This window comes from Anomaloglossus baeobatrachus, chromosome 7, assembly GCF_048569485.1.
Source record: "Anomaloglossus baeobatrachus isolate aAnoBae1 chromosome 7, aAnoBae1.hap1, whole genome shotgun sequence".
Classification (NCBI taxonomy): domain Eukaryota; kingdom Metazoa; phylum Chordata; class Amphibia; order Anura; family Aromobatidae; genus Anomaloglossus; species Anomaloglossus baeobatrachus.
In genome coordinates, this window is record NC_134359.1 from 306,794,317 (window position 1) to 306,816,976 (window position 22,660).

At 45.7% G+C, this 22,660-nt stretch overlaps 1 protein-coding gene across 1 annotated transcript in view; it reads left to right on the forward strand.

The window, feature by feature from the left end:
* Nucleotides 1–9,135: 9,135 nt before the first annotated feature.
* Nucleotides 9,136–22,660, forward strand: part of LOC142245713 (uncharacterized) — a 103,518-nt gene continuing 89,993 nt past the window's right edge. Inside the window, exons 1-2 of the mRNA XM_075318659.1 lie at nt 9,136–10,729; nt 22,301–22,427. Coding sequence (XP_075174774.1) covers nt 10,411–10,729; nt 22,301–22,427 — 446 coding nt within the window. The 5' untranslated portion in view covers nt 9,136–10,410. The remainder of the gene's footprint in view (nt 10,730–22,300; nt 22,428–22,660) is intronic.

The following is a 22,660-nucleotide window of genomic DNA, read 5'->3' on the forward strand; positions in this document are numbered from 1 at the left end:
CACCTTCTAGTATAACAAGCGCTGGTGGATCAAATGCAAAATTTGGCTCAGTTGGGCCAGAATTGTTCAGAATCATAAAACCAATTCCCGTCCAGGCCACTGCAACCCTTTTCTTCACCGCTTCTGAACCCAGGGAAATCCTACTTAACCAATTTTCAGGTAACCATAATATTATTTACCATTCGTGAAAGCTTTCACTTGTACCAAAGGGTCGGCTCATATTCATCTGGTTAAGTAATCACAGCCGGCTTTTTTCTGAGACCTGAAGGATCCTTTGTGATGACTCTGGACGAGTAGCTTGCACTCAAAGTAAATTAACTGTGCTCAATATTGATCTGGTGAATAAGGTGGGTGGTCACCAGCTGGAAGCCCGGCTCTGCCAGTTTTGCCATGGTCGCTTGTGCAGTGTGAGCGGAGGTGTTGTCTTGCAGGAACAAGACTCCTTTGGACAGCTTGCTGCGCATTTTGGCCTTCAGAGCTACATTCAGTTAGTCCAAAAATTCAATGCAATACCTTGCATTGATGGTGGAACCCTTTTGAAGGTAGTCCACTAGCAGCACACCCTCCTTATCCCAGAATACAGACGGCATCACCTTGGTGGCTGATTTTTGCACCCTTAACTTCTTTGGATGAGGAGAACCACTGTGCCTCCACTCTTGACTGCTCCTTGTTTTAAGGGTCATACAAATAAATCCAGGTGTCATCCATAGTGACCGGTCGCTCCAGGAAGTTCTTATCAGTCCAGAGACGCTGATAAATGGAGCGGGAAGTTGTCACTCGCTGCTTCTCTGATCTGTTGTCAGACATTTGGGGATCCACTTTGCAGAAGCTTCCTCATGTCCAAATTTTCATGGATAATGACACAAACACGTTCACAGGAAATCCCCATGATGTCTGCTATTGCTTTAGCTGAAATTCATAGATTCTCCAGTATGAGGTTGTGCACAGCATCGACGATCTCCGGAACAACCACTCTCGTGCGTCCAGGACGCTCCTCATCATTGGGGCTGAAGTGGCCCGGTTTACATTTGGTAACCCAGTTCTTACCTGTGGAATATGAAGGGCATTGATCCCCCAATGTCTGTGACATATCACCATGAATATCCGCCACAGACTTTCCTTCTAGAAAGAAAAATTTTATCATCATCTGCTCTCAGTTGTGTGAATATCGCATTACAGTCCGCCGTTTTGTTTTCCCGCGTGCGTAGAACACTGTTGCCATAAAAAAAAAATGGGGGAGAGTCCATCTCACCAAGGACTGACCTGCTGGTTGCAATCAGGGATCCTGCGCATGGAGTGAGGCTTGGTAACCATCCAGATTAGAAGTAGAAAGAGAAATTTCCAGCGCCAGGAATAGATTAAAAATCCTTTTTTATTTGAAAATAAGGTATTAAAATCCAGCAGATACCATATTAGATGTCAGAAGGTTGGCAGAACAACGCGTTTCGACGCTTCAGGTCTTAGTCATGTTCTGACTTAATGTATAACAAACTCCCTTATATCGGATCCCTAGTCCACTAATTAAATTCACATGTGTAGTTTCACTAGAGGCAACTCCTCAAGTAGTAGTTACAAGGGATCCGAGAAAGTGGAGGTATACAATGGCATTAAATATATATAATGTAATATAACTATACAAATATGCACAAATACAAAAAATATGTACAAAAAAACACATATATACACAATATGCACAAAAAATAACAAAAAACACATTAAAATGGTTATTTATGGACCGGATTCCCTTAATATTTTTTAATATACCTACAAATTTGATATGTAGTGATCCAACAAGACATTTACCACATAATAGTATGAATATATTTGTATATCTCAGTAAGTGTGAAATCCTTGACAGGATAGAAATCTGACATATAACTTTCCACATATATATAATATATACTAGCCTTACAATGGTGTACCAAATTCAATGAGAAAATTTGTTATATACTAATCTAACATTCCATTTATTGTTGTTTTTTATTAAAACAGGCAATATTCCAATAATGGTTTTTAGTTACAAAATATGAGGAAAGAGGATAAGAAACTGCATGGTGTAAATTAGGGTACAGACATGTTAGTCCCATTAGGTGTAATACCAGTAGGAGTAAAGAAGGAAAAGACAGGGAGATATAAAAGCCGATTATATTTAGTAATGTAATATCAAATCTTGGCGATTATTTAAGCCCTCCGGATATCTGGTATTGAGAGTAAAAATCCAGAAGGATTCCCTGTTTAATTATTTCCTTCTGTGGTCTCCACCCCTAATCGGTCTGGGTATCTGTTCTATCCCCTTAAATTGAAAACCGCTAACATCACCCTGGTGCACCAAGGCAAAGTGTTTGGAAACCGCTGATATAGCAATAGCGTTCGGTTTAAAAACATCAGAGAGGTGTCTTCTAATTCTTACTTTCAGGGGGCCCGTCGTGCAACCTGTGTATTGGATGTTGCAGGTCCTACATGTTATTAGATATACGACAAAGGTCGTGTTACAATTAATTAAGGTATTTATGTGGAATGTTTTTTGATTTGAAGTGGACTGAAAGGTTTTTCCTTTTTGTGCAAAACTGCACGCTTTACATTTATTCGCACCACATTTGTAAAAACCTTTCAAAGTAATCCAGGAGGATCTCTCTCTATGGTCAGCTTCACTCAAAAAAAGGCTCGGATAAAGAATGGTACCAAGAGTGGGGGCTCGTTTGGCAACACATCTAATATTATTTTTAGTTACTTGTTTTAAAATTGGATCCTCACCAAATATAGGTAGATATTTATTCACTATTTTTGTGATTAAATCATATTGTTTACTGTAATTAGTCGAAAACACAATATTATTACTTTGTTTCAATTTATTTCTATATTTTCCTTTCCTTGAGTTTTTTCCTAGTAAGTCTGATCTATTTATTTGTGCCACTATGGATTTGGCCTCATTGAGAACCCAGTCAGGATACCCTCTGTCTGCGAGTCTGTCACAAGTCGAAGTCTCTTCCTTAAAATAGTCACTAGGTTGGGAACAATTTCGTTTCATTCTAATTAGTTCTCCTACAGGGATATTATGTTTAGTCCGTGAGTGATGGCATGAATCTGCTGTAAGGATAGAATTAGTAGCGGTAGATTTACGGTATGGTTTGATGATAACTCTATTCGTATTTTCAGTACACAATGTAATGTCCAAGAAGTTCATAGTTGTCTCATGAAAGGAAAATGTAAATTTCAGATTAAAACCATTGTCATTAATGTAGGTAAGAAAGTCTTGTATAGTATCAATAGGGCCCGACCAAATCATAAGCAGATCGTCCAGATACCTGCCATACCATTGCAGATATCCGGAGAACCTATTCTGTTCGGCATATAGAAAATCCTCCTCCCATCTCGCCATCACGATATTTGCAAGCGAGGGGGAGAAGCGGGCCCCCATGCTAACTCCTCTACACTGTAGATAGAACTTTCTATCAAACGATAAATAATTGTGGTTCGAAAGGAAATCAATTGAGGAAACTATGAAGTCCTTGAGACAAGTATTATAATCACTGAATCTATCCAAATGCTGAGATAAACAACGTAGTGCAACATTATGGGGTATGGATGGATAAAGGGATATCACATCACATGATAACCATAAAAAATGGTTTTTCCACTCATATCCATCCAATGCTCTAACGACTGCTTTTGTGTCCCTAATGTAACCCGGTAATTCAGGTATCAAGGGTTGAAGAAATTGGTCTATCCAACCCCCCAGATTTTCACCCAAAGATCCAATACCCGAGACAATTGGTTGTAATGGAGGGGGAAAAAGGTTTTTATGGATCTTTGGGAGGCAATGATAAATTGGAACAACAGGATTTTTATTGAATAAAAAATCCTTTGTTTTGTCATTAATTGCACCAGTACAATAACCTTCCTCCAAATTTTTTAACAATAGATTATTATAATGTCTAGTTGGATCACCATTCAATTCAATATATGTATCTGGATCCTGTAGATCCTGTAATACCAATTTTTTATATAGACCTGAGTTTAATAGGACAATGGCGCCCCCTTTATCTGCCTCCCTTATTATAATATCTGAATTCGTCCCCAATTCTTTAAGGGCCAATCTTTCCCGGTGACTCAGATTGTCTCTAGGGGGCGTCATTGTCTCACTCAACTCGATAAGATCCTTGACAATAAGTTCTTGAAATAAATCAAGGATTTGGGGTTGAGATTGAAGGGGGTAATAATCATGATTTGAAAGTAAAGGTTGTATGTTGGTGACAATTTAACTGACATTATGTCGGTCTCAGCAGAAAGAAGCCGTAAAGTCATTAAACTTTTTTGTTCAGAGAATGACAATAGGGGGACATCAGTGCTATTATCAGTAACAGCATTATAATTAGTATCCTGTGGAGGAATGGGTTTGTTAGCATCAAAAAAATGACATTTTAACGTGATATTACGAGCAAATTTGTTCAAATCCAAAATAGTCTGGAAAATGTCAAAATTGGTGTTAGGAGCAAATCCCAATCCCCTACTAAGTAAGGAGATCTGTTGTTCTGACAAGATGTAACTGGACAAGTTCCAGACAGGAATATTTAGTGTTTCTGATGTTGATAGCGATATAGAGGAGCGTTGTTTCTGATGCTTCCTCCCCGCTCGTCTTGTCCGTTTTTTGACTTGTTTTTTAAAAAAGGTTGTGTAGGATTTCTTGTTTTATTTTGTTTGGAACGAGTGATTATGCCAGTTGAATCAAAGGAGGAATTAGAGAGATCTGTTGCCCCATCTGATGTAGAGGGGAGAGACATGTCACCTGCAGAATCTGTGCAATCAAAGTCCACTCTATTATAGCTGGAGTGACGTCTCCTTCTAATAATGGATCTGGGTTTATAATTCCAGGTATAAACTTCATTTTTGGCATAATCACTGGAGTCTCTCAAAAATTTCTTCTTTTTAATCTCCATTATATTGTGTTCTAATTTAGATAATTTAGAATGTATTTTATCATAGGAGATTTTCAAATTTTCCACATTATTACATTTTTTGAGTGAGTCCTTAACATTGGAAATGTTAGATTTTATCTGTATAAGTTCCAATTCCTCCTGTTGCACAATGAGATTCATTAATTTAACAGAACAGTCACTTAGTATAGTGTTCCAATTATTGGTGAACTCTGCATTATACTGACTGGTAGGAAATTTTCTTATACGTAAACCTCTAGGAATCATACCTTTATCGATGTAATTCTTTAAAGAGGTTGAGTCCCACCAAGTCTTGAGTTCTTTAACCATGTTTCTTTCAAGATCCAACATAAAACCCTGTAGTGAGTCCTGTTCAGAGGTAGCAGAGGTTTCAGGTGCGTTAAAAATTTGTGCCACTTTAGAAAGTCTGTTGGAATAATCCTCTTTATCCATGGGAAAATCCGGTCCAGATTCCGACATAATAATGTATGAATTATGTAATATCAAAAAAGTCCGTCAGGAGCAAAGGACAAGGCCGAGATATATGTCCAAGAAAATGGGGGAGTCCAGCTCACCAAGGACTGATCTGCTGGTTGCAATCAGGGATCCTGCGCACGGAGTGAGGCTCGGTAACCATCCAGATTAGAAGTAGAAAGAGAAATTTCCAGCGCCAGGAAGAGATTAAAAATCCTTTTTTATTTGAAAATAAGGTATTAAAATCCAGCAGATACCATATTAGATGTCAGAAGGTTGGCAGAACAACGCGTTTCGACGCTTCAGGTCTTAGTCATGTTCTGACTTAATGTATAACAAACTCCCTTATATCGGATCCCTAGTCCACTAATTAAATTCACATGTGTAGTTTCACTAGAGGCAACTCCTCAAGTAGTAGTTACAAGGGATCCGAGAAAGTGGAGGTATACAATGGCATTAAATATATATAATGTAATATAACTATTTATTTAACTGTATAGTTATATTACATTATATATATTTAATGCCATTGTATACCTCCACTTTCTCGGATCCCTTGTAACTACTACTTGAGGAGTTGCCTCTAGTGAAACTACACATGTGAATTTAATTAGTGGACTAGGGATCCGATATAAGGGAGTTTGTTATACATTAAGTCAGAACATGACTAAGACCTGAAGCGTCGAAACGCGTTGTTCTGCCAACCTTCTGACATCTAATATGGTATCTGCAGGATTTTAATACCTTATTTTCAAATAAAAAAGGATTTTTAATCTATTCCTGGCGCTGGAAATTTCTCTTTCTACTGTTGCCATAAGCAACAAACACAAAATTTTGAAAACAGATATTAGACACATAAGACTCTCATGTGATGTAACATTTGTTACCATAGAAACAAAAAAAAGATCAGAAAGCCAAAGACTTATCAGCAGCTCCAGGTAAAAACCCTGGTTCCCGTCTGTAGTTGAGCGTTATTCACATTCTGAACTCGGCCTCTTTCCTGACTATTCTTCTCTTAGATTTAGTCCCCTGTTTGCCCTCTTGGTTCTGACCCAGTGACCTGACCAATCCTGCCAGCTCACTCCATCCGCCAATGACACCTCTGAGTGTGGAGACACGGGGCTCAGTGGGTGCTCTCGTCCACTAAAACCCGCCGCCTTTAGAAAGACAGCGTGGCTCAGGGCTCATCCCAACTGAACGCCGGCCTCCTTAACCGTGGGCGTAACACTACTCAGACAACACAGGGTGAGGGAACCACAATAATTAGACTTTATTGGATCCCCAAACAATTAACGGCACATAACACATAACCAGCAAAACACACAAATGTATCAGGCAACAGAGTCTCACCCTTCCGCTGGCTCACCAGGGATTTAGAATGTCCATGCCTCCCAGGTTCCAAGCTGTCTGAGGTCTGCAAAGTCTGTAACAGGTGACTGAACTGTCCCAACCTGAGTGTCCTCCTTAGGTAGTCCTGGGTTGATGATAAAATCCTGGCAACCTGAGTCGAAATCCCTAGGCTGTGGATATGGTCTCCAACCAGATCCGGAGTCCCTAGATTGAAGCCATAAGATATCCTGATCCTCTAGTCAGCTCCAAAGAGCTTAGACTGGATCCATCAGCATCCATCAACAACCCCTGGTGGCTTAAAGAAGTCCTTTTTATAGCCACAACCTTCCACTTGGATACACTGCGTCCTCATCGATTGGTTGGACAAGATTGCTTCTCCCATTGGAGGAATTTCAAGCTGCATGGACAATGTTCATTTAAATGATGTGCATAGAAAGACTGAGGGTGTACATGTAAACTGGGAGTCACCGACTAGACAATGGCTACTAAGGTTATTACATTATCAATACACAACTACAATACAATGGTTACTGGAAATGTCTGGAGAACAATACCTCTGGCTTTCAATGGGCAACACAATTACATTGAGTCAACAAGAGTCTTGTAAAAACAATGAGGGACTTCTCCCCCGTCTAAGACAATCTATCATGCTGTCTGGCTGGATTTTAAGAAACTTTAACCCATGAGAGTCCATGTCGTCACACTGAGTACTTAGGTTAAACAATGAAGTGTCTGATGGTCAGAGTAGCCATTGCTAAGAAAATTAAGGGTCCATATTATAATAATGGGCAGATAAGTCTGATCAGTGGTCCTGTGATCGGTGGTCCTATGATCGGTGATCCTGTGATCGGTGATCCTGTGATCGGTGGTCCTGCGATCCGTAATCCTGTGATCGGTGGTCCTATGATCGGTGATCCTGTGATCGGTGGTCCTGTGATCGATGGTCTTGTGATTGGTGGTCCTATGATCGGTGGTCCTGTGATCGGTGGTCTTATGATCGGTGGTCCTATGATCGGTGGTCTTATGATCGGTGGTCCTATGATCGGTGGTCCTGTGATTGGTGGTCCTATGATCGGTGGTCCTGTGATCGGTGGTCCTATGATCGGTGGTCCTGTGATCGGTGGTCCTGTGATTGGTGGTCTTGTGATCGGTGGTCTTGTGATTGGTGGTCCTATGATCGGTGGTCCTGTGATTGGTGGTCCTATGATCGGTGGTCCTGTGATCGGTGGTCCTATGATCGGTGGTCCTGTGTGAGCTGAGTCACTGGGTATAACTCAGAGGAGCAGGTGTAGCCCCCAGAGAAGGGGGTACTCGGTCCTGGGCAGTAACAAATGGGAATGTCACTTTGGTGGCCGTTGCCTGGATCTGTGCTCTGGGCCCCTTTTGTTAATGGGGGGTATTTACAGGGGAGATAAGAGCTTTTGTCATGTGACGCCACCTGCGGGTTGCGGTTAAGGATGGAGAACTGCCGCTGCTGAATGTAGGTACTCCCAGGGCTGATGGTACCTGTGATGGTAGGCCCTCCGCAGGTAGGGCAGTGCCTGGGAGATGTATCGGGGGTAATAACGGAGACCAGTCTGTAGATGGTATTAAACAGTCCTTACTCAATGTGGACCCTCGGGGGCTGGTTCCGGTCCCAGTATTGCCAGTGCCAATTTGTGACCTGGGTGCTCTATCCCCGGCACTCTCAGTTTAGTTGAGACCCCGAAGCCTGGAACTTTGGGGGTCTCCCGGCTGTGATACAGCGGTCTGTCCATTCGGCTGGCAGTGCGGACCCTGTGAGGAGGTAAGTGTCTGAACCCCGATCCTAGTTCACTGCTGATGCCCCCGGATCTGTAAGGTCAGTGAGGCCCCTGGAGAGCCCTCACCGTGCAGGTAATTGCCAGGCCGTATGAAACTGACGCCTGACCTAGGGCCCTGTGCCCCGCGCGTGCCCAGATTCCAGTGGTGCTGCCTCGTACCGTCTCTGGGGTCTTGACTCCAGCCCAGAGGTACTCGTTTGCTCTCTGCTGGCAGCCTGACACCCGTGCCCCCGGGTCACCGTTACACAGACCCAGCTAGAGGCACGTCTGCTCCCTTCACTACATTTCTGCAGACTGCTCCCTATTCTTCCTGTCCCCTCCCACCAGGCTGGCTAATCCCAAAGACTCGTTCCCATGGCGACCATCCCCCTGACATGGTTAACCCTCTATGCCCTGGTGTGAGTGGCTACTGGGAATTTAGGTGTGTGTTGCTGTTGCTGGCACTGGTGTTACAGGACCGAGGGGTAGGTCCTGCATCCCCGGGAGGATGCACTTCCCTGTAGTGCCCTGAGTGGCTCAGGGGCGCTACACAGGGATCTTCTGTACTTTCTGCGTAGCTCTCTCCGCTCTGTATACGCCATGGAAGATGTAACATGAGAATCGGACACACGTCTATTCTGATCCCACAAACCGTACAAAATATAGAAGGAAGAAGAGGGGGAGGGCGGCTTCTTGTTTCTCCATTTTCACAATGGGTTAATATCGTGCTCTTTATGTAGACGGAAAGTTTTACTTTCACTTTCACCTTCAAAAGACAGAAGAAAATTACACGTCCGAGACACAGAGAAATAACCCAGTCCATTTCACCAGAACCTGCTCCTCTCACCAGAACCTGCTCCTCTCACCAGAACCTGCTCCTCTCACCAGAACCAGCTCCTCTCACCAGAACCTGCTCCTCTCACCAGAACCTGCTCCTCTCCACAGAACCGGCTCCTCTCCACAGAACCGACTCCTCTCCACAGAACCGACTCCTCTCCACAGAACCTGCTCCTCTCCACAGAACCGACTCCTCTCCACAGAACCGACTCCTCTCCACAGAACCTGCTCCTCTCCACAGAACCGGCTCCTCTCCACAGAACCGACTCCTCTCCACAGAACCTGCTCCTCTCCACAGAACCGGCTCCTCTCCACAGAACCGACTCCTCTCCACAGAACCTGCTCCTCTCACCAGAACCTGCTCCTCTCCACAGAACCGGCTCCTCTCCACAGAACCGGCTCCTCTCCACAGAACCGACTCCTCTCCACAGAACCTGCTCCTCTCACCAGAACCTGCTCCTCTCCACAGAACCGGCTCCTCTCCACAGAACCGACTCCTCTCCACAGAACCTGCTCCTCTCACCAGAACCTGCTCCTCTCCACAAAACTGACTCTTCTCCACAGAACCAGCTCCTCCAGAACCGACTCCTCCAGAACTGACTCCTCCAGAACTGACTCCTCCAGAACCGACTCCTCCAGAACTGACTCCTCCAGAACTGACTCCTCCAGAACCGACTCCTCCAGAACCAACTCCTCTCACCAGAACCTGCTCCTCTCCACAGAACCTGCTCCTCTCCACAGAACCGACTCCTCTCCACAGAACTGACTCTTCTCCACAGAACTGGCCCCTCCAGACCGACTCCTCCAGAACCAACTCCTCCAGAACTGACTTCTCTCCACAAAACCTGCTCTTTTCCACAGAACCAGCTTCTCTCCACAGAACCGGCTTCTCTCCACAGAACCGGCTTCTCTCCATAGAACCAGCTTCTCTCCACAGAACCAGCTCCTCTTCATAGAACCGGCTCCTCCAGAACCGGTTCCTCTCCACAGAACCAGCTCCTCTCCACAGAACCAGCTCCTCTTCAGAGTTGGCTATGGATTCTCGGTTCATGAGAGATTATTTCAGGAACTTCAGCCTGGATAATGGACCTCTTGGTAATCAGGGATACTCCCGGGTTCTTCTGCAGCTCTTCGGTTTCACCGGTCATGGGAAATCCTCCTTCATCAACTCCTGTAAGTACGTGCTGGATGATGGACCTTATACGGCCCACGCCAAGGTGGCCGGGTCAGCGGAGAAGCCGGAGACCATGATAAGGAAGGCGTATGAGCTGACGGAGAACATCACCCTGGTGGACAACCGAGGATGTGCCAAACTAAGCAAGGACGAGACCGGGGAGATCTACGCCCAGCTGGGTAAGTGCCGGAGGGGGTTTTATATTGTGCCACTATGTGGATGACCAATCAATTCCACAGACTGTGGAATTGATTTGTCATCCACATAGTTAGAGTTAAGCCTAGCTCACACGGCGAGTAATACGGAGCGAGTGGAATGCGATAAAAAAATCGCACTGCACTCAGACCAATATCACTATAACACAAGCTTGACACCAAGTTGTCGGCCAAGAATGAAGTGAATTAACACAATATCATTATATGAAATATTATTTTATTATCAATAAACTCACAGTTATAAACTTTACAAACTAGAGAGCCACCTGGGGGGGCACATGATTCCAGATTATTTACATGTCGTGTCCATCCCTTACACTATATATCAAAAGACATGAGATGAATATGTCCAATGTTCATACATAAATATTGATAAATCGATGTTACATCCAATATCTGTTCATGTTGACAAAAGGTATGCAACCTCATATTAATCCCACATCAAAGTGTAGTCTTGAAAAGTGCTCTAGAGCAACTTTCAATTAATCACTCGGCATATATACATAACATGTATCGCTGCTGCTGTCCAAATACTATCATCAAGCCCTCTCCTATAACTTCGTCAACGCGACACACTGAGGCGGACAAATATATGGTCTGTGCCCTCAGAATATCGCTGGCATACTGGAGATTTGCTCTCACGGCCGAATCATGGTCATACACATCTATTGATATATTTACTCAGCACATGCTGATTTATATATATGATAAGACCCACTTCGGCCGCTGAGTCACCACAAATTGCCAGCAACTAAATCCCCGTATATCACGCTGACAAAGCAACGAGGGGACTTGCTATCTATATCTACACATGATGGAGCATTATATTTCCTCTATGCTTTAGTCAGCACGGCACACTGAGGTAGACATATATATAGTCCTAAACGTCACTGTTATGGTAATGCAAATCACACGCCTGGCTGATTCAGTCATCCACCAATATATCTGCCTTATACCAGCTAGTTTCTATAGGGGACATAAATCAGCCATAGCGTTACCGCTATTAACCAGCGACTAACCCCCATATGTCCCTCTGACATTGCAACAGAGGACATTCATTATCCCTACGTACATAATAGAACATCAACAGCAGAGAATCTGTTACAACCAAGTGTTGAAAATACACTATTATTAAGATTGCATATACAGTGAACACTTACATTATTGCCTAGAACCTCTGGTCATGCGTCCCACCACCCCTGACGCACGTTTCGCCACTGCTTTCTCAAAAGCCCCTTTTGAGAAAGCAGTGGCGAAACATGCGTCAGGGGTGGTGGGACGCATGACCAGAGGTTCTAGGCAATAATGTAAGTGTTCACTGTATATGCAATCTTAATAATAGTGTATTTTCAACACTTGGTTGTAACAGATTCTCTGCTGTTGATGTTCTATTATATACGTAGGGATAATGAATGTCCTCTGTTGCAATGTCAGAGGGACATATGGGGGTTAGTCGCTGGTTAATAGCGGTAACGCTATGGCTGATTTATGTCCCCTATAGAAACTAGCTGGTATAAGGCAGATATATTGGTGGATGACTGAATCAGCCAGGCGTGTGATTTGCATTACCATAACAGTGACGTTTAGGACTATATATATGTCTACCTCAGTGTGCCGTGCTGACTAAAGCATAGAGGAAATATAATGCTCCATCATGTGTAGATATAGATAGCAAGTCCCCTCGTTGCTTTGTCAGCGTGATATACGGGGATTTAGTTGCTGGCAATTTGTGGTGACTCAGCGGCCGAAGTGGGTCTTATCATATATATAAATCAGCATGTGCTGAGTAAATATATCAATAGATGTGTATGACCATGATTCGGCCGTGAGAGCAAATCTCCAGTATGCCAGCGATATTCTGAGGGCACAGACCATATATTTGTCCGCCTCAGTGTGTCGCGTTGACGAAGTTATAGGAGAGGGCTTGATGATAGTATTTGGACAGCAGCAGCGATACATGTTATGTATATATGCCGAGTGATTAATTGAAAGTTGCTCTAGAGCACTTTTCAAGACTACACTTTGATGTGGGATTAATATGAGGTTGCATACCTTTTGTCAACATGAACAGATATTGGATGTAACATCGATTTATCAATATTTATGTATGAACATTGGACATATTCATCTCATGTCTTTTGATATATAGTGTAAGGGATGGACACGACATGTAAATAATCTGGAATCATGTGCCCCCCCAGGTGGCTCTCTAGTTTGTAAAGTTTATAACTGTGAGTTTATTGATAATAAAATAATATTTCATATAATGATATTGTGTTAATTCACTTCATTCTTGGCCGACAACTTGGTGTCAAGCTTGTGTTAAAGACTCTATAGAAGTGTATATAAGTAAGTGGACTTTTGTGAACAATATCACTATAAGCCCGCTCCTATGAGCGAATATTTTCTCAACCCTAATCGGACCAAGAAAACAGTTGCAGCACGCTGTGGGGGGAATGTGATCCTGTTTCACTCACACCCATACAAATCTAGTGAGAGAAACATCGCACTGCACTCACATTACACCGATGTAACGCAAGAGCAGTGCGATTCTCACATCAGCCGGCAACGGAGGAGATAGTGAGATAAATCCCTCCCTCCTTTCCACAGCGCTGGCCCTCCTCTCCACAGCACCAGCCCTTCCCTCCGCAACTGTGGTCTGATCGCCCTATCGGACCACAGTTGCATGACACTAGTAAGACACTCAGTTTCCACTGTGCTGCGAGTGTGTGCCGTGTCATGTAACACTCGCACTAATCCCCGTGTGGCCTCAGTCTTAGTGATATAAGATAGGAAGGTAGAATGTGTAAGATGTGGCCGTGTTGATAATAGGGAATGTTCCTGTATAATGTAAAGCATAGAAGTGTTATCCAGAGCATTGTGTGTATAGAAAAGTAGGTAAAAGATCAAGTCTGCCCAGCAACAGGCTGCAGGGGCAGACAGGATTGATGATTGGATTAGGTCTTAGGGGAGGGGTCAGCATGCAGGGAAAAGAACAGTGTCCTTCTAAAACGTCTGACAGTGATTATTTTGCAACTAGAGCTGATGTGATTCTGAGCTCAGCAAGGCCTTATGACATGGGTGTTCCTATGGCTAAAAGAGACTGGAGCCAGGGATAGCGTGAAAAGGAGGTGGAAGATACACAAAGTATCCAATGTAATCAGGTCAGCGTGGTGACCAGGAGAATTAGCGACTAAGGTAGTCAGTTTCTCATGCCGCACAGCGTCAAGGCCCCACAGAGTTTACAACTGCAGAGAGTGAACGGCCTGGTCATACAGTACGCGAGATGAAAAGAGAACCCTAGGCGTGCGTTCGAGAAGCATCAGTAGCTTGAGGCTAGGGCTCAGCCATAGTGGCAACCTATCTCGTAGGCATGGAGAACTGGACTCGGAGTTGCAGAAAGGGATGGAATGACTCTCCTGGGCGGTACTGTGATGTTTAGGTGGGTGTTAGTCAAACAACCGGGACTCATGAGGACAGGAAAAACTAGTTTGGAAAGAGTGGAGGGACTATTGGTGGTGATGCCTCCTACTGAGCAAGAAACATCCAAGAAAATGTTAGGCTTATCTAGTTTGTAGAGAATAACCTCATCCACCTAGGTGTGACAAAGCCACCGGCAGAGTGGCCTCTGTGACATTACATTGGAGGCTTGACACAACAGTGCACCCATAATAAACAGGTCCAATTCTTGCCAAAACTGGTCCTAGAAGGCCGTGAGATTGTCTCTCAGGTTATCTGCCAGAAAGGCTACAGTATGGAAAGCTTGTATCTGGCTGTGTATCTCTGTTTTCTGAAATGCATCATTTTCTGCAAGGGCATGATCATGTCTATCATGGTATATACTGTATATACTGTAGTTACTGATGCAGCTGATTTAAGTATTTGTGCTATAACTAGAGCAGTCAGGGGAGTGTTAGCTCTGTGGCCAAAAAAGAGGGGTCTCCTGGTCAGCCGTGTGGCCTGCAGGCATCTGCTCAAAGAAGGCTTCACTGAACAGGTGACATTGCTTATCCTGGTGATATGCAGATTTTGGCTTTGAAAAACAATGATCCCATTTGACGTTTATAGCGAGAGTCTAAAGGTCTCCTTTTGCTTAATGCTACCAATACACATGACATCCCACAATCAATTGAGCATGTAGATTCTCACCAGCATGACTGAGCCTCACTGGTTCACTTTCCACCCCCCTCTGCAACCAGGAACATCTGCCTGTCCCCGGATTATCTGTGTCCTCTTCCAGATCCACCTGCTGCTCCTCCTCCTCTTACTCCATCACCTCCAGATCCTGCTGCAGGAAACATTCATATTGAGGGTCCCAAACAAACCAAGGGCAGTGATGAGCATGTACGTCGCTATTCTTCCACTGTTGCTTATTTCTGGATGCTTTTCCAATTAAAATATGATGAAGATGAAATTGTTGATACGACTGTTGTCGCTACTGTCACATTTAGTAGTATTTTGGAAGGGCCTCAGACGGTGACATGCATCCATCATTAGCTGCCAATGGTGGATTTCAATGCTCCAGTTTGGCTGCAGAATTACATCAGTCCCCACTTTATATTGCACCAACTTTATATTGCAAAGATTAATTCCAGAAACTTGAAACTAAAATTCAGACTATTATCCAGCAGGCTGTTCCGTTTGTACAGCCTGGAGAAAAAATGATCTACATGCTCTTGGCCATGTACATTGCTTTCATCAACCATATACAGTATATACACTCACTTCCTCCTTCTGTCTCACTCAGTGGTCCTCCACAGCTACTCACTAAGATGGCCACATGCTGGACCTCTTCTTCACCCTCCTCTGTTCCCTATCTAACTCACCACTTCCACTGTCTAACCACAAACCTACATACATTCTCTTACCTTTGCAGAAATCTAAAACACCTTGATTTACACTCATTTTCTGAGTTTCTTCTCTCTCTCAGACACATATCTCCCTTACACAATGCAGATGCTATTGCTACTTTATATAATAACACAATCTCTGCAGCTCTTGAATCGGCCAACCCCTCACGCATACTAAAACACGCACAATCAACAGGCAACCCTGGAACACCAGCCTGACTAAAGAGCTGAGGGGGACTTCCAGGTTTGCTGAGTGGACATAGAAGAGGTCTCATTCCACCAAGCACTACATCAAATCCAAACAAATCCCTCACCAATTTCAAGGCCACACTCACTGCTGCAAAACAAACCTACTTCTTATCTCTCATATCCTCCCTATCTCACAACCCTAAACAGCAAAAATTTCAACTCTCTCCTTCATCCCCCCGGAGAATCCTCCCTCTCCTCTAATCTCAGCAGTTGACTAAGGCGGGCTTTGCACACTACGACATCGCAGGCCGATGCTGCGATGCCGAGTGCGATAGTGCCCGCCCCCGTCGCAGCAGCGATATGTGGTGATAGCTGGCGTAGCGAAAGTTATCGCTACGCCAGCTTCACACACACACTCACCTGCCGTGCGACGTCCCTGTGGCCGGCGACCCGCCTCCTTGTTAAGGGGGCGGGTCGTGCGGCGTCACTGCGACGTCACACGGCAGGCGGCCAATCAGAGCGGAGGGGCGGAGATGAGCAGGATGTAAACATCCTGCCCACCTCCTTCCTTCCGCATATCCTACGGAAGCCGCAGTGAGGCCGGTAGGAGACGTTCCTCGCTCCTGCGACTTCACACACAGCGATGTGTGCTGCCGCAGGAGCGAGGAACAACATCGGACCGTCGCGTCAGCGTAATCATGGATTACGCCGACGCTGCACCGATGATACGATTACGACGCTTTTGCGCTCGTTAATCGTATCATCTAGGCTTTACACACTGCGATGTCGCATGCGATGCCGGAAGTGCGTCATTTTCAATTTGACCCCACCGACATCGCACCTGCGATGTCGCAGTGTGCAAAGTGCCCCTTAGCCTCTTCCTTCAAGCAGAAGATTGACAACATCAGAGTAAGCTTTGGCACACAATCCCCACAGCCCCTCCTCATAACTTCTCAGCCATCTTCCTCCAAATCCAGGTTCTTCACCATGAAAAAAGATCATCTTTCCACTCTACTCTCAAGATCACATCTCACCACCTGTGCACTTAACCTGCTCCCATCTCACCTCATCCCCAACCTCACTGCAGTCTTAATCCCTACCCTAACCCATCTCTTCAACCTATCCCTAACAACTGGTGTATTCCCTTCATGCTTTAAACATGCCTCCATCCCACCCATCCTCGGTGTCTAGTTATCGCCCCATATCACTTATCTCCTATGCCTCAGAACTACTGGAGCATCAAGTCCATCTTCAACTGTCCTCTCACTTCTCCATCTGCTCTCTTTGTTTACAATCTGGCTTCCGACTGCATCATTCCACTGAAACTGCCCTAACTAAAGTAACCAATGACCTACAAACCACCAAAGCCAAGCGACACTACTTTGTTCTCCTCCTCCTGGACCTGTCCTCTGCCTTCGACACAGTAGACCATTCCCTCCTATTACAAATTCTCTCATCTCTGGGCATCACAGACTTGGCCCTATCTTAGATCTCCTCATACCTAACAGACCGGACATTCAGCATCTCCCACTCTCACAACACCTTCTCATCTTGCACCTAGCTGTCGGTGTATCCCAAGGTTCAGTTCTAGGACCCCTGCTCTTCTCTATACCTTCAGCCTGGGACAGCTCATAGATTCCTACGGCTTTCAGTATCACCTCTACGCTGATGAAACACAGATCTACCTCTCTGGACCTGACATCTCCTCCCTACTAAACAGAATCCCACAATGTCTGTCTGCTATTTCATCTTTCTCCTCTGCGCGATTTCTAAAACTGAACATGGACAAAACAGAATTCATTATCTTTCCTCCTCCTCACTCAACCCCCCAACAGATCTATCCATCAAAGTTGATGGCTGCTCATTCACCCCAGTCCTACATGCTCGCTGCCTCGGGGTATCCCTCGACTCAGCTATATCCTTCAAGCTACACATCCAAGCTCTCTTCACTAGCCAAGAAAACACTAGTGCGTGCCCTCATCGTCTCCCGCCTCGACTACTGTAACTTCCTGCTTTGTGACCTCCCTTCTATCACTCTCACAGTCCTACAATCTATCCTAAACTCTGCTGCCTGATTTATCTACCTGTTCCCCTCGCTATTTCCCGGCCTCTCCTTTCTGCCAAGCCTTTCACTGGCTTTCCATTGCCCAACGACTCCTGTTCAAAACATGACATACAAAGCCATCCACAACCTGTCTCTCCATACATCTGTGACCTAGTATCCCGGTACTTACTCGCATGTAACCTTCAATCCTCACAAGATCTTCTTCTCTACTCCCCTTTCATCTCCTCTTCCACCATTGCATCCAAGATTTCTCCCGTGCCTCCCCCATACTCTGGAACTCTCTAACACAACATATCAGACTCTCGCCTACCTTGACAAGCTTCAAAAGGAACCTGAAGACCCACCTCTTCCGACAAGCTTACAACATGCCGTAATCCTCAGTACACTATATTGCTGCATGACCAGCTCTGCCCTCCCTAACTGTATCTTCACCCAACCCCCTCACCCCGCTATACCGTGGCATGAACAGCTCTGCTCTGACCTACTGTACCCTCACTCATTGCCTGTACACTGTGAGCCCGCGCGTGCAGGGTTCTATCTCCTCCTATAGACTGTGATTCCTCATGGGCTGGGTTCTCTCTCCTCCTGTAGACTGTGAACCCTCGTAGGCAGGGTCCTCTCTGTTCCTGTAGACTGTGAGCCCTCGTAGGCAGGGTCCTCTCTCCTCCTGTAGACAGTGAGCCCTCATAGGCAAGGTCCTCTCTCCTCCTGTAGACTGTGAGCCATCGTGGGCAGGGTCCTCTCTCCTCCTGTAGACTGTGAGCCCTCGCAGGCAGGGTCCTCTCTCCTCTGTAGACTGTGAGCCCTCGCGGGCAGGGTCCTCTCTCCTCCTGTAGACTGTGAGCCCTCGTAGCCAGAATCCTCTATTCTCCTGTAGAAAGTGAGCCCTCATAGGCAGGGTCCTCTTTTCTCCTGTAGACTGTGAGCCCTCGTAGGCAGGGTCCTCTCTTTTCCTGTACACTGTGAGCCCTCGCGGGCAGGGTCTTCTCTCCTCCTGTAGACTGTCAACCCTCATAGGCAGGTTCCTCTCTCCTCCTGTAGAAAGTGAGCCCTCATAGGCAGGGTCCTCTTTTCTCCTGTAGACTGTGAGCCCTTGTAGGCAGGGTCCTCTCTTTTCCTGTACACTGTGAGCCCTCGAGGGCAGGGTCCTCTCTCCTCCTGTAGACTGTCAACCCTCATAGGCAGGTTCCTTTCTCCTCCGGTAGACTGTGAGCCATCGTGGACAGGGTCCTCTCTCCTCCTGTAGACTGTGAGCCCTCGCGGGCAGGGTCCTCTCTCCTCCTGTAGACTGTGAGCCCTCGCGGGCAGGGTCCTCTCTCCTCCTGTAGACTGTGAGCCCTCGCGGGCAGGGTCCTCTCTCCTCCTTTAGACTGTGACCCCTCGCGGGCAGGGTCCTCTCTCTTCCTGTAGACTGTGAGCCCTCGCGGGCAGGGTCCTCTCTCCTCCTGTAGACTGTGAGCCCTCGCGGGCAGGGTCCTCTCTCCTCCTGTAGACTGTGAGCCCTCGCGGGCAGGGTCCTCTCTCCTCCTGTAGACTGTGAGCCCTCGCGGGCAGGGTCCTCTCTCCTCCTGTAGACTGTGAGCCCTCGCGGGCAGGGTCCTCTCTCCTCCTTTAGACTGTGACCCCTCGCGGGCAGGGTCCTCTCTCTTCCTGTACCTGTTTGTTCCTTGTATTGTTCAAGATTCTTGTACTTGTCTCTATTATGTGTATCCCTTTCCATATGAAAAGTGTCATTTAATAAATGGCGCTATAATAATAAATAAAAAAATAATATTTCTAGTGTACAATGTAGGACATGCATCATGCGGGGAGAATTATAACCTCGGTAACTTTTCCCAAACATAGAGCTGTCAGTATGTTCTGGGCATTGTTGCTTATGACAATGCCTAGCTGCAGGTGGAGCCGTCCAGTGTGATATTTGCTATGTGATGCAGAGGAGCCACTCATCCGCTGTGTAGTCATCCAGGATCAAAGGATATAAAAGTGCTCAACAAATGACAGTAAAGAGTGGATGCAATGCTGGGCTTTGTTGCTTTTAGTTACAAGAGAAAAGGTTTTGGTACCGTTTTATCCAGTTGAAAAATGATTGTTGTTCTCAGTGAGAGAAACAAAATTATAATTGTGTTGTGATACCTTTTAATGGCGACTAAAATAAAATAAAATGGTGTTACAGAGCAGCTTCCAGACATCTCAGGTCCCTTCATCAGGCATGGTATAACAAAGTATCTGAAGAAACACAAATATGTGCACAAACAGGGCAGAGCGATGGCAGAAAAAAAGACATTTACATAAACAAACACTGAGCTTAGAGAGGGAATCGTTAATTAGCTTTGATTAGTGGTGGGAAAGTTTTATTGTCCCAATATCCATGTAGGATCAGAGGTCTACTGCTGTGCCGCCCCCACGTCAGCAGCCAGGCTGCTCGGATCCGGATCCGCAGGGGCTCGAGGGGCGTCCGGACCTCGGGGGTCGTGTGGCCACTCAAATAAAAAGAGGGCTTATTTACAGGGGAGTTATGTAGTTATAGTTCGTTATGCCACCCGTGGTGTGTGGTAAGGTGGAGTGCCGTTGGGGAGTACCCAGGGTGATGACGGGGGCAGCCAGGTGTTGCAACCCTCCACGGGTAGGGGGATGCCCCGGCACTCGGTGATGGAGTTGGGTAGTGCCGTTGGGGTTGAAAGGGTCAATTGCGTACTCACTCAGTCCATAAAGCTGACACCGACAACTTGGTAAACCAAAGTTCTGGACACCGCTGCCGCCGAGGGGAGCAAGTTTGGGTCCCGTTCTCACTGGTGTTGCCTGATGATCTGTGACCCTTCCCTTGGCACTGAGTTCTCTACTCTTTGGCCCCTGTAGTTTAAAACTAGTCGGGTCACGCTCCCCAGTGTAGCTAACTGTGGGAGCTTGCTCTCAGGGTTCACACTTGGGATTTCCTGGACCGTTTTAGGGGAAACTCCTATCTCCCTCGTTGCGCTACTACCCCGATTTTGGAGCGGCTGGAGAGTGGATCTTGAAGGCTTCGTTCTCATCAGGTGAAATGTCAGGTTGCCTGAAGCTACTCCCTGACCTAGGGTCCACGTACCCCATTGTATCCTGGTCCCAGCCTGGTGATGGTACAAGGCCGCCGGCTGTCCTCCTCGACAGTTCCGTGCCCCTTGTCATGATCCCCTGCAACCGGGGGTCCAGCTCCTACTAGGCCCAGACCACCGACTGCCACCTAGCACTTCCAAGGAGCCCGGCTCCTGACCTCCTCTCTCCTTCACTTCCCACGCTTCACTGTCCTACTCCTGACCTCTCGTTACCAACCCCCCAAAGTGGGCGATCCTATTCCACTCAGGCCGTCCACTGGTGTGTCTGGTAGGTATGGTGCAGAGTGTTCCCAGGTTTTTGATTGGCTGGTATTGGCAACACCATAAGTTGGGGAGCCGTAACCAAGGAGGTGGCAGATATTGCACAGAAGGGCAGATTGCACAATACCCTGTGATGAACTAATAGGCCAGGGCGTCACACTGCCCTCACCGTCTCTGGAGCAGACTCCTCAGATTCTGTATCCATGTAAGATCAGAGGTCTGGTGCCCTCAGTCTCTGGAGCAGACTCCTCAGATTTTGTAGTGAGTCATAAATCATCCTGACAGGTTGAGACCTGTGTGAACAGAGTTAAACATTGTGATGAATTTGTATTCCCAGACCCTTCGATGGTTCTGTGATCTCAAGTTGCCTTTTAATATGACAACTTTCATGTGGTTTATGTTGTGTCCTGGAGCACAGAAATGTTTGGCCACAGGTAAATGGGTTTTTTGTCTGTAATTGTGTGGCGGTGAGATCTCATTCTTGCTCTAAAGGCCACTTTGCACTCAGAGATAAATCTTTGGCATATCTGTGGTTGCAGTGAAATCATGGACATATTGTTCCATTTGTACACAGCCACAAACCTGGCACTGATTGTCCACAATTTCACTACAACCACAGATCTGCCAAAGATGTATCTCTGTGTGTAAAGTGGCCTTTAATCTCTGTCCTGTTTCTCCAACATAGAGACCCCCAATAGGACATATAGTGCACAGGATTAAGTACACCACGATGGAAGAGGAACATGTGAATGTCCCAAGAATGTTTAACTCTGTGGACACAGGATTTGACCTGTCAGGAAGATTTATGACCCACTACAAACTCTGAGGAGTCTGCTCCAGAGACTGAGGGCACCAGACCTCTGACCCTACTAGGATATTGGGACAATAAAACTCTCAGACCTCTAATCAAAGCTAATTAAGCATTCACTCTCTAAGCTCTGGACCCCATAGAACAGCGAGATGCCACCAGGAGTAGAACAGATTGCCAAAAGTAACCAAGCACACAGCAAGAGAAAAAGAAAAAAGACGTGGAATGTGTGACTCAATGTTATTTACCAAATGTTACTTTTCTATGATGCAGGGAACTTTCTACCTTTGGGCTGTGAAGTGAAATGGCGCTCAGAATATGAGGACATGGTGAACATAGTGCTGAGCGCAGACTTTGTGGATCGCTCCGCAGATTTCATCGTTGCTGTGTTCATCTACAGGTGAGAACTCTATGTATATATCACAGCCTGGTATACAGTGCCTTGTGAAAGTATTCAGCCCCCTTGAATTTTTCACCCTTTTCCCACATTTCAGTCTTCAAACATAAAGATAAAATGTTAATGTTCTGGTGAAGAATCTACAACAAGTGACACAATTGTGAAGAGGAAGGAAATTTATTGCTTATTTTAAATTTTTGTAAAAATAAATAACTGAAAATTGGGGCGTGCAATAT